The sequence below is a fragment of the Sceloporus occidentalis genome, unplaced genomic scaffold, assembly GCF_023333645.1.
Source record: "Sceloporus occidentalis isolate IW3139 unplaced genomic scaffold, rSceOcc1.0.p SCAF_2, whole genome shotgun sequence".
Taxonomy (NCBI): domain Eukaryota; kingdom Metazoa; phylum Chordata; class Lepidosauria; order Squamata; family Phrynosomatidae; genus Sceloporus; species Sceloporus occidentalis.
The window spans coordinates 59,225,586-59,237,999 of record NW_028316982.1 but is presented as its reverse complement, the minus strand read 5'-3'; the positions used below and the strand labels follow the sequence as shown (position 1 = coordinate 59,237,999).

The window sequence follows — 12,414 nt, the reverse complement described above, 5'->3', positions numbered from 1 at the left end:
TTACTATTATTGGTAAATCGAATACTTCTCAGAGAAGAAATTCAGCTCCATGGGCCTGTCAAGGATTCAGACTGGTTTTTGTTTAGAAAATGCCTATATTAAGTGAACACAAATTGAGGAAGTCTGGAAAGGTGAGGCAAAAACAAGTCTGCTAAATATAATTATCAGTCAAGTGTTACCTTTGTGATTCAGTCTAATGTTCCATGTATAAAACTGATTACAGTTTATTTATGACTGTTGGACAATAAGGCCAGAGCAGAAATGAGAGATGCCACCAACTTTCCAGAACCAAGGCTAATGCTCCAGCTATTGAGGCAAACTGCTTAATAAATTGCCTTCTTTTTTTGGTCATAACAAAACCAAGTAAACAAACAAATCCATGTCTTTGGAGAGGGCAGACAAGGAAGAAATTTAGCTCAGATTTGCCAGACTAAACTGGTCTGCAATCCAGCAGTTCTTAAAAAGATGAGGTAATGTATTCACACATCAAGAAGAAGTGGGCATCACTCCTAGCAGTTGATAAAATGTTTATAATGGTTTAGCCTCAAGGACAGTACAAGCCTTTGTTTCCTAAAATTATGTGACAGGCATCTGCAAATTTATGGAAGATCTGGGGGCTGGGGCTGGAGTTCTTGGCTCTATACTAAATAAGAAAGACAGATGCAAGGCTAATCTAGGCATTAGCCTGAGGCTTTTCCCTTTGATCCATGCTTTCCTTCCTGACCTAACCTCTGATCAATGTCTTTGGCTGAGATTCAAACTGGAAATGGGATGAATCTGTTATTTTCATCTCAGTCCTGTCTCAAAGTTGGCTGATACCTTAGAAGAGAAAGACAAACATCTTTGTGTATAATTCTAGGAAACAGAATGCTGGACCTGCCATTATAGGGCCAGCATTCGGTGGCAACTGCCTCAGGTAATTGTCTGTTAATAGATAAAGGGAGCAGCAGCAACTACTCAGCCATTCCTACTAAACACTCTGATCATTTCCTTACCCTAAAGGAGAAAGCTTGGTAGGTTATACAACTTATCTTCTATCCTATAAATTGGGCTGCTGCCCTCATGTGTGGAAGAGGAAACGTTCCCATTGACAGTGCTGAAGTATGGTCCAGCCACCAGTCTAGTTTTCTTCTGTACATGAAATAGGGATGGTGAGAAGAGCATCTTTTCTTCTTTCTAATTTCTTCCAACACATTATTAACATTTTTTTTTCCTGGAGGGGAGACTATACCCCTCAGCTGTGTTGTCCAGATAATGGGAGAGCCCATTATCACACCCAGATAGACTGCATTCCAGTAGGAAGCTATCAGAGCATGGGTTACTAGGAACATATCCACTTGCCCTTCTGCATTTATTTCCTTAGGAGACAAGTACATCAGTGGGACAATTATCCTAAAGAGAACATCAGCAGGTGAAATTGTTGTGATTGAGGGAGAATTGTCAGGCTTTTCTCAGGGGAAAACTGGAGGTGAAGATATGGTGAAGTGTATGCCAGTCTGTGCACAAACAAAAAGCATGTGTTGTTTGATCAGCAGGTATTAGGACATCTTGTGGATTTCTTACTCCAATGTTTTAGAAAATGTTTTTGCCTATTGCAAACATCTGTCACTGTTTTTTAATTTCAGGTCCACAATCTCCAAGAACTACGGCGGAGTGCTTCATTGGCCACAAAGGTTTTTGTACAGCGAGATTACAGTGATGGGACCATCTGCCAGTTCCAGACCAAATTTCCTCCAGAGTTGGACAGTCGGGTATGGCGAGTTGTTTCATAGGGTCGTTGTGGTTCATGCTCTAACTGGCTTAGCATGTAGTAAGTCTTTATGTTAGACCAAGGTAGTGAGGCTAGATCAGGATATCAGTGTACCACGAATTGTTTGTGCTGGCTCAAGATGATAGGAGCCATAAATCCAACACAGGTACCAGGTTGGTGAAGACTGTTCTAGATGCTTGGAAACCTAAGTTTCATAGCATGCTAGGAAATCTTTTGGTAGACTTGGGGAATACCAACCTTGTCTCCTTTGTGGATTTCATTTAACTTGTCACCTGTGGTCATTACATATAAAATGCATAGTTTAGATAGCCTTCTCATTAGATAGGGTGAGACAGCTGCTTTAGATAGCAAGTTAGGAAGGACAGCAGTTTGGGGCCAGGAGGGCTCCCGTTTATGAGCTGCTACTGTTCTCCTATGCTCTCCCCTTTCTCCCTGCAAAACTTGGCTTCTGTTATTCTCGTTTTCTCCCTCTCCTGTCTTGTAGAAATGAAGAGAGATGACTTGCCATCTTTCCTCTTTTGCAGTGTAGTGAATGGGGAGGAGGGCATGGGTCTGACCTTTCAGATTTTCTGCCTTGAGTGCTAAAAACCCATCTATGAGCTTTAGACAATTTGTCATGTGTGGTGGTGGTGGGGAACCATTCATATGTTTAGCTAGGGAGCGAGGGGAAATGCGGACACTGCCCTCCCAAATAAGAATTATGCTCTCAATGATTTTTTTCATCAGTCTCCAATTTTGTAGCAAATCAGAGAGTGAGACATTGAAAACTATTCACACTTAGAACTCTGATATATTTGCATTGTTTGCATTCCCTTGGTAACTTTGGTTGTTGTTTTTTTCTTTACATGCTTTAACTATATTTCTAAATGCTAAACTGAAGTTTTAAGTTAGTGCAATGCTAGGAATTTTGAGACTGAAGGAAAATTTCATTTGGGGATTCTGAATTCTTATTTGGGAGGAAATGCCTATATGTTGTCCTTCACTTTAGCTACACCCGTGCATTTATTATTTAGCCCCCAATAGCAGAATATCTTGGGCTAGCCCTGAATGCATAAGGCACATGTGCATGCCAGCCTACAGCTTGCCTGCTCTTATTCTATTTTTTCCTTCTGCTTGTGAATGACACTGCTCTGTCTTGATATATCTGGCTGAAGGAGAAGACCAAGTATTTTCATCAAAAGGCCTCCCACACATCTCTCTTAAAGTGCTCTTTCTCTTTTTTCCTCCTGGCCAAAGATTGAACGGCACCTTTTTGAGGATACAGTGAAGACCCTCAACAACTTCTATGCAGAAGCTGAGAAAATTGGAGGCAGCTCCTACCTGGAGGGATGCCTGGCCTGCGCTACAGCCTACTTCATCTTCCTCTGCATGGAGACCCATTATGAGAAGGTTTGGAAGGCACAATTGATATTATTAATGCTGCTGTAACATGTTGATGGGCCAATATGCCCCACATCAGGTAGATGAACCCAACCTAACAATAGCTATTTATATACAGCCAGCCCTGTTTATCCACAAATTTTTTATCCACAGATTCAAACACCCATAACTTGGAAATATTTTAAAAAATATATAAATTTCAAAACGCAAATCTTGATTTTGCTGTTTTACTATGCCATTGTATATAATGGGACTTGAGTATCCATGGATTTTGGTATCCACTGGGAATCCTGAAGCCAAACCCCAGAAGATACCAAGGGCCCACTGTAGATTATGAAGCCTGTAATCTTGAATTTTTTTATTTTGCTTAAAAAGCCCTTTTAGATGAAGGGGGCCCAATTGTATGTATCTAGTTGGGGACCCTATGTGTCCCACAAGTTGCATTGCTCACCCCTATTATTGATTTTCTGAGGAAAAGAAGCACACTAAGGACCAAATGAGGCAATATCTCCACAAATACCTGTGCTCTAGCAGCAATGCACATTTGAGCACATTGGACTGGGGTCAACATGTTGAGGGAGCTGGTGACTTTCATGGAATAATGGAATCTGAATAGTAAAGGAGCTACCCCAGGTGCTGAATTGATTTTACATTTTACAGTTGGCCCTCTGTATCCATGGATTCTTTATCCACAGAATCAACCATTCATGGCTTGGAAATATTTTTAAAATATATAAATTGCAAAAAGCAAATCTTGATTCTGCCATTTTATATAAGGGACACCATTTTATTATGCCACTGTATTTAATGAGACTTGAACATGCATAGATTTTGGCGGGGTACAGACGGGCAGTGAAGACGCCTCACCTGGGGCCGTTTCTGACCCGCAGTTTCCAAACCGCCGCCTTGGAGGACACTGCAAAGAGAGAGGCAGCTTCCTCATGGGCGGCCAAAAACGGGGCTTTTTTTTTTCCTTTGCCGGCTGGCGGATGCGCAGCTGCGGCAGAAAGCCTATGGGCACATTTAAAGTGCCCAAGCCCCTTCAAAACTTTTTTCCCCGCTCTGCCCAAGAACAATGGTGGTCTCCTGCCAGCTGGTGATCAGCTGGTGTTGGCATCCTTGCCCGCTTGCACTTTGCCAGTGTCACCAGCATCATGGATGCCTCCTCTCCTTTCGTCCCCGCGCTCCTGCTGAATCTGCAATGCACAGCCACAGCTGTCGCCGCTGCCACCGCTGTCCCCCTGCCATCCCCCATCACCTCCCTTGTACATATGTAAATATTTACAGTTTTAGGGGGGTTTATTGTTAGGTGAAAATGGCACAGGAATGTGTGTAGGGGCTCACTTTAAAGTCCAAACTTTCCAAGCAGCGCATGCGTACATGTTGCTCTAGGGTTAGGGTTAGGGTTAGGGTTAGGGTTAGGGTTACGAGTCTTAAAATGCGCTGCAGCTGTGCTACAGCTTCCACACCTGCATGGCAGCTGACGCTGCAATTAAAGCCTGACTGCAAACTGCGTATGTTCCAGGACCCCGACTCATTATGCGACGCAGCAGACACGGAGCTTTTAAATGGGCAACTTAAATTAGCGGCGTAGCAATTCTGGCATACCGGTGCAGCAGCTTACAGACGGAGCTGCGCAGCTGCGCATCAAACGGAAAAGAAGCTGAGAAAAGCAGCACCTTTTTAATGCCGCCTCTTCCCGCTTGGGGCGTGCGGGGGGCGTGTTCATGGCGGCATTCAGGTAAGGCCCGTCTGAAGGCTCTACCTTCATGACGTCATGAATACACCCCTTTTTGCCCGTCTGTATCCCGCCATCGATATCTATAAGGCCACATTTTAAAGAGCCTTTATACAGTGGGCCTAAATCATGGAGTGGATTCTTTCCCTCAGTGGCATGGAGGCTACCAGCCACCACTGCACACCCCCTTGTTGAAGCTGTTATTTGCTTCACCAAAGGAAAGTATTTATGCACCTTTTCACTTTCATTAGATGGGGAAAAAAGGGCTGGGATGTAGGATTTAGGATCAGGCAAAATGCAGTGGGTCAATATTTAGCACATTAGGTAGATGAACTGACCTAACAACATGACTGGAATTCACAATTGCAGTTAGAAATGTTTAATCTCAAATTACGCATCTATAAATAATCCATAATTCTACATTACATATTGAATATGTACTACATATTCAATATGCAGGGATAGCAAAAGTACCCAAATCTTGATTTACTGAGCATTATCTGCTGCAAGTGATGTGGATCTGTTCTCCTCTTGATTGGGACACAAAAGACTAATATTTCCACCTCCCTCCCATGAGCAATGGAGTGTGAGGAGGAACTGCAACAGGAATCCTACTTTTGACACTTGCACAGTATATCACTAGTGAGAGGGCAGTGGCAATGTCAGTCTGGTGCACCCTAATCAATTTAAAGTGTTTGTGCTGTACAGCCAGATGCTTGATCACAAAGAATGCATCTACACTGCAGAAATAACACAGTTTGACACCATTTCCCATGGACCCATCCTTCAGAATCCTGGGATCTGTAGTTTTGTGAGGCACCAGGCCTCTGGTTACTCTGGTTGGTGCTCGGACTGTGCAAGTTCTTGAATTCTTTTTACTTCTCATTTACAAAAAAAAGTCTTAAAAGTAATCTTTAACATTTAAATCTTTCATAGTTCTATTCATCATATTATTACTTATATTGACCATCTTTTTTTACAGTATCTAATTAAAGATTCCCATATGCATTCTTCTTTAACCACCTCCTCTTTCAGTGACAGCATTATTTAATCCATTTCAATTATATTCAATGATTTTTTCAACTAGTCATCAATATTAGGCATTTCAGTACTTCTCCAATGTTGTAAAGTTTTAAAACTACAACTCCTAGGATTCCATTGAATGGAGCCACGGCACTTAAGTGTTGTCAAACTTCATTATTTGTACAGTGTAGATGCACCCATAGTTGTTATCTTTGGTTTTGCTTTTTAAAGAAATTTAAGAGGTTTTTTTCCCTTGTGAAGCTTTGATTTTTCTGCCACCCACAGAAACTTCACACCTTCCTTTTGGCTGTAACAAAAGGAAGACAAGCAGCTTCAGTGGATAACAGAGAAATCAAAGCAGAATCGATATACTGGCAACAGATTTATTCTGTGGGCAAACAAGCGGTAACCTGATAAATCCATTCAGTGCCAAAGCTTGATTTTGTTAGCTTGCCTCTCTTCTTCTAAAAGTAGATGCTGTTGGTACATTTGAGCTGAGAGAGGGAGGGAGGGAAAGGAAGGGAGAGGGAGATTTTATCTGTTCAAAGTGAGTAAAATCACCATTCATGGCTTGTACTAGAGTTTGGAAGAGCTGCTTTTTTGGACCATAGCTCCAAAGTACTCTATTTTTTTAGAGTTTTACTCCAAATAAATAATGCTTCCAAATGATGGTTTGTACAGCCATCCCAGCTCACAGAAGATTATCGCACTGCGTTCTGAGAACGTTCCGTATCATCACGTGATGAGAACGTTCCTGGAACAGATATTACTGCATTAGTAAACTAGAACGTGATCAGAACGTGATCAGAACTGCATTTTACCGCACAGCGATTCCTTTTTCTTGAAACCGTTCTCAGAACGGTTTGCTGTATTACGTTTTGTGGGCTGTGTTCTGATGACGTCGCCACTCAGAGGTTGGACGGCTCGGGAGAGGCGCTGCTCCCAGGAAAGAGGAAAAAGGGAGGCTTGGCTTACTGAAATCCCTCACCTCCCTTCCCCATAGGAATCAATCCAAAAACGGAGGTTAAAAAAGAGCAGAGAGCCCTTATGGGTCTTCATCTGAGGAGGCAGAGGTTGCTTGGCTATGGGGATGTCCTGCCATCTCTCTCTCTCCCCTCTTTCCCCATAGAAATCAATCCAAAAACGGAGCTTAAAGAGCAGTGAGCCCTATGGGTCTTCATCTGAGGAGGCAGAGGTTGCTTGGCTATGGGGATGTCCTGCCATCTCTCCCTCTCCCCTCTTTCCACATAGAAATCAATCCAAAAACGGAGCTTAAAGAGCAGAGAGCTCTATGGGTCTTCATCTGAGGAGGCAGAGGTTGCTTGGCTATGGGGATGTCCTGCCATCTCTCCCTCTCCCCTCTTTCCCCATAGAAATCAATCCAAAAACGGAGCTTAAAGAGCAGTGAGCCCTATGGGTCTTCATCTGAGGAGGCAGAGGTTGCTTGGCTATGGGGATGTCCTGCCATCTCTCCCTCTCCCCTCTTTCCCCATAGAAATCAATCCAAAAATGGAGCTTAAAGAGCAGAGAGCCCTATGGGTCTTCATCTGAGGAGGTAGAGGTTGCTTGGCTATGGGGATGTCCTGCCATCTCTCCCTCTCCCCTCTTTCCCCATAGAAATCAATCCAAAAATGGAGCTTAAAGAGCAGAGAGCCCTATGGGTCTTCATCTGAGGAGGTAGAGGTTGCTTGGCTATGGGGATGTCCTGCCATCTCTCCCTCTCCCCTCTTTCCCCATAGAAATCAATCCAAAAACGGAGCTTAAAGAGCAGTGAGCCCTATGGGTCTTCATCTGAGGAGGCAGAGGTTGCTTGGCTATAGGGATGTCCTGCCATCTCTCCCTCTCCCCTCTTTCCCCATAGAAATCAATCCAAAAACGGAGCTTAAAGAGCAGTGAGCCCTATGGGTCTTCATCTGGGGAGGCAGAGGTTGCTTGGCTATGGGGATGTCCTGCCATCTCTCTCTCTGCCCTCTTTCCCCATAGGAATCAATCCAAAAATGGAGTTTAAAAAGAGCAGTGAGCCCTATGGGTCTTCATCTGGGGAGGCAGAGCTTGCTTGGCTATGGGGATATCCTGCCATCTCTCTCTCTGCCCTCTTTCCCCATAGAAATCAATCCAAAAACAGAGTTTAAAAAGAGCAGTGAGCCCTATGGGTCTTCATCTGGGGAGGCAGAGGTTGCTTGGCTATGGGGATGTCCTGCCATCTCTCTCTCTGCCCTCTTTCCCCATAGAAATCAATCCAAAAACGGAGTTTAAAATCTCTCCCAGATGCAGACCCAAAGGGCTTGCCTCTGCTCCTTTTAAACTCAGTTTTTGGATTGATTTCTATGGGGAAGGGAGGTGGGGGATTTCAGTAAGCCTAGGGACTCTGGCCGGGAGAGTGCTTCTCAGCCTCACTGAGAAGTCTTCCCTCCGAAGATTCCCTTGGGAGGGAAGGAAGGCAAGCCCCCCTCCCCAGCTTGTCTTCCCTCCGAAGGGAGTCCGAGGATTCTCTTGGGAGGGAAGGAAGGCAAGCCCTTATAAAACGCTGGGGCTTCATATGCTGGCATATGTTTGAAGAAAATAGGATAAAACTTATGTAACTTGATGGGCCAAGGGCAGAGTCCCCTCCTTGGCAGCCTGGGCTTTAAGGGAGCTCCACGGAGGTCCCTTCAAGCGGAGGGAAAGGGAGGGGACTGGACCAAGGGGAGAGCCCCTGCAGCCATTGCAGCTCTTTAAACCGGTTAGAAAAGAAGAGTCCTCTGCTGTCATCCCATTTCCTCCTGTGTGTGTGCATGTAATGTGTGCCTTCAGGTTGTGAGCTTCCCTCCCCGCTTTAACTCTTGTCTGGCTCTTTGCTATGGAATTCTGGGAGTTGTTTGCTTGCTTTTCTGTGGTGCTCCAAACAGAGGAGCTTTTGTGGGTTCCCTCCTGGAGGGAAGGAGGAGAAGGTCCTGGGCATCCCTGCCTCCTGCATTGTGACAGCACAGGAGCCCCACTGGACATGACACTAGAGGCCCCCGCAGAAGCAGCCAGACCCTCTCCCTCTTGCTCTCTGCTCTGGTCTCTTCTTTCCCTCTCTCTTTCTCTCTCTTTCTCTCTCTTTCCCTGCTTTCCTCTTCTCTTCCTTGTCCCACCTTTTCTCCCTTTTTCCTTCTTTCCCTCCCTCCTTCTTCCCCCCCTCTCCCTCTCTCTCTCTCTCTCTCTCTCTCTCTCACACACACACACACACACACCTTCCCTCACTGCAGTCGCTCGCCTGCCTGCCTCCCTGTCTCCCTGCCTCCCTGCCTGTCATTCTTTCAGCCAATCAGGAGACGGGGGAATGAGAGAACGGATTTGAGAACGGATATGAATACCGCACACACTTCTGTTGGAATGTTCTCATCACGTTTCAGCTCTCTGGGAACACATTCAATCTGTACCCTCCTGGAACACATTTGGAACACATTTAAACGTTCTGAGAACCCGATTGGAACACATACGTGCGGTATACTCAAATGCGTTCCGTTCTCATCATGTGATGAGAACGTTCTCAGAACCCAGTGCGATAATCTCCACAGTGTCCAAAGGAAGGGGGTTGCTATTTGCATTGTTTTTAACACTGTTTTCAGACCTGGAAAACCTGTTCGATCAATGGTCACAGGGGAATAAAAGCAATATGTGTATACCATGAGAAGGAAGAGCACTACCATTCCCCTTTCAGCTTTCTCTGGACTGATTGCCTCTCTCCAGCCTCCAACAGCATGGGAATAGAACCACTTAACAGCAGTTAACACTGTCTCTCTGATCATGGTTTAAACCTTTATCCACTACTGTTGCTTCCACAATAAGACATCCTTCATATACACTATTTTTAAGATGCACACCTACTTTAAATGCATACCTAATATGTGAGAAAGGCCAGAAATGCATCCCTGTATATGTGCCTATTGAGAAGTAAGCCCTATTGAGCTCAGTGGGACTCACAAGCAAATATGTATATTGGGATGGGCAACTGTTGGGGGCTGCAGCAAGTGCCACACCACCATGTAAAAAAATGATGTTTTTTCTAAATGCCTTCCCAGCCCCTCTAGAGAGTGTGGAGTTCCCTTTTGCCACATTTTTGGTCCTTTTTGAGCCATTTTAAGCCAAGGTGATCATTTTTCTAAGAGGAAGTAATGCACAAGCTGACCTTCTGGTTACTTTCTATTAAAATAAAGGCCTCTTCTGGGCTTAAAATGGCCTGGCTAGTGGGGTTCAAATCATGGTGAAATTGCCCCACTCACTCTAGGGGCATTGAGAAGCCTTTGAGGCTAAAATAATTGAAATAATTCAGACATTTCTGCATGATCTTGGGGTACTATAAAAACTTCCCCCCCTCCTGGTATATTTGATTGTAGCTTAACAGAGCCCTTGTAGTATCACTTATAAAGAATGTCCTAAGGTGAGTATTAATGGTAACATGTTCAGTGTAGGAGTGAAGTTTTCTTGAAAGATTGGATATAGTCAAGATTTGACAGGGTACTTATCAGTCAGAAATTGGTGGTTTGAAAGAGGCTCCTCAGCCCACACTACCTTCTATTATTGAGAAGGTGTATCGCTTTAGGTTGTATGAAGTACAGTTTGATTTCTGAAAGTAGGTGAAATATTCCTAAAGGAACCTAAGAGGACATAGTTAAAGGCATTTTCTTCTTTGTCTTGTATCTCTCATTCTCTACCTTTTCTAACTGGATATGATCTTTGCCAAGTAGTTGCTAAATGGTAGTCTGATTATCTCTCCAGGTTTTGAAGAAGATCTCCAAGTATATCCAAGAGCAGAATGAGAAAATTTATGCTCCACGAGGGTTACTGCTGACAGACCCAGTAGAACGAGGCATGCGGGTTGTATCCTTTTATGCTGACCCCAAGGGAAATGAAAATGGAAAGAGAATCATAAAAGTGTATTCATATGATAAAACCCACTATTCCACCAATATCGCCCTTCCTAGAAAGGCAGTTATGTCTTTCTGCTTCAATAATAGACCCTGATGGCATCTGAATACTTCACAAACTCATTATGGCATAAGCTTTTGTGGACTACATCCCTATTTTACCAGATGTATGGAGTGTTAATCAGTGTTTCAGGCATATATGCAATGCATGCAGAGATACTGGGAAGGAAATTCTGAGGACATCAGACAAACAAAAATTCAGGAATTACCCAGTGGCATCACTGAGGTTGATGTGACCTGAATAAGGCACTGCCCTCCCAAGGCCTTCAGACTCCAGTGCAGCTGCTGGGAGAGCAGACATGCTGGACTCTGAAGGCATCCCACCCCCTATAAGGCCTTCAGAGTCTATCATGGCTGGTGAGAGAGTAGCCATGGCAGACTCTGAAGGTCTTGCCTCCCCCCCCCCCCCGCAGGGTCTTCAGAGTCCAGTGCAGCTGCTCTCCCAGAAGGCATGCCAGACCTTGAAGGCACCATCACCCAAGCAGCAGCCACTGCTGATGGGGACAATGCTGCAGCCTTTGTAAGGCCTGTTTAGGGCCCAGTGTGGCTGTTGGGTGAGTGGGAAAGGGAGGCAACATCCTTTCTCACTCACCCAGTAGCAACACCAGTCCCTCCAAGTATACCACTCCACCATGTGACACCCCCTCTCTGAGGTGCCATGAGGTGTGGTCTACACTCTTGCCTCTGGAAGTACCTCAAGCAAGATTCCCTTTGGAATACCAAGTGCTGCTGATGGTATCAAGCAATGATATTGTGTAGCTCCTGGATCAGACCATTTGAAAAATGGTGGATCACATGGGGAGTGAGGGGTAACCAGGAGACAGGAATTCTCCATGGCCCTCTCCTTGATCCATCAAGCATATAATGGCTGCTGCTCTAAGCAGATGGGATTGATACAGAGGCAGTTGGTGGCTTCCATCCCAGTAGCATGGTGTATTTGATATGGGTTTTAGTTTGAACTTTAAAGAAGTTATTCAAGAAGTTGAATCTTTTTGGGGGAGAGGGGAGGAACAGCTAAGCGGGAGGAACAACTGAGGAGCTTGCTTCCCTTTCCCTCAGGATCTGGTACTGGACTTCCTCATCTTCCTCTGCCTTATGATAGGGCTGAAGTTCATGACGTCCTCTTCCTAGTCCTCATGTTGGTGGTGCTGCTTCCTGGGGTTTGCAACAATGGCCACAGGCAACTAATCACACCTGTACCAAGCAAGTTGTCCTCAGCCTACTGTCTACAGATTGAGATCTCCATCTATGAGGATCGTTGCAGCAGTTCCAGCTCAGGGAGCTCCAGCAGTGCCAGCAGCAGTGCTGGGGGTGGAGGTGGGGGGGCAGGGGGCCGGTGACTGGCACAGAGTCCCGGCAGGGACTTGTACTGCCGGGACGATGGTGTCTCCGAGATCCGCAGACTACGCTATCAGAGCACTCGCTTCTGAGCTCCCCCGGGTGGGGTGGGTGGGAGGCCAGCAAGGAGTGTTGTGATACCTTTGGGGTTTACAACAACTCACAAGAGAAATGCCACTTTTAGGGGATGCTTGAACTCAGCCTGGGAGGTG

The 12,414-nt window shown here is 45.1% G+C and overlaps 1 protein-coding gene across 5 annotated transcripts in view; it reads left to right on the top strand.

Moving 5' to 3' along the window:
* The window catches only part of GOLGA7B (golgin A7 family member B), a 47,296-nt gene extending 35,092 nt beyond the window's left edge, over positions 1-12,204 (top strand). For 3 of the 5 annotated variants that reach the window (XM_089509642.1, XM_089509644.1, XM_089509646.1), the window contains exons 2-4: positions 1,626-1,751; positions 3,008-3,160; positions 10,656-12,086. In XM_089509642.1, the coding sequence (XP_089365768.1) occupies positions 1,626-1,751; positions 3,008-3,160; positions 10,656-10,901 (525 nt within the window). In that variant the 3' untranslated portion in view covers positions 10,902-12,086. The other 2 variants (XM_089509645.1, XM_089509643.1) reach the window with 1 other exon arrangement.
* Positions 12,205-12,414: the final 210 nt, after the last annotated feature.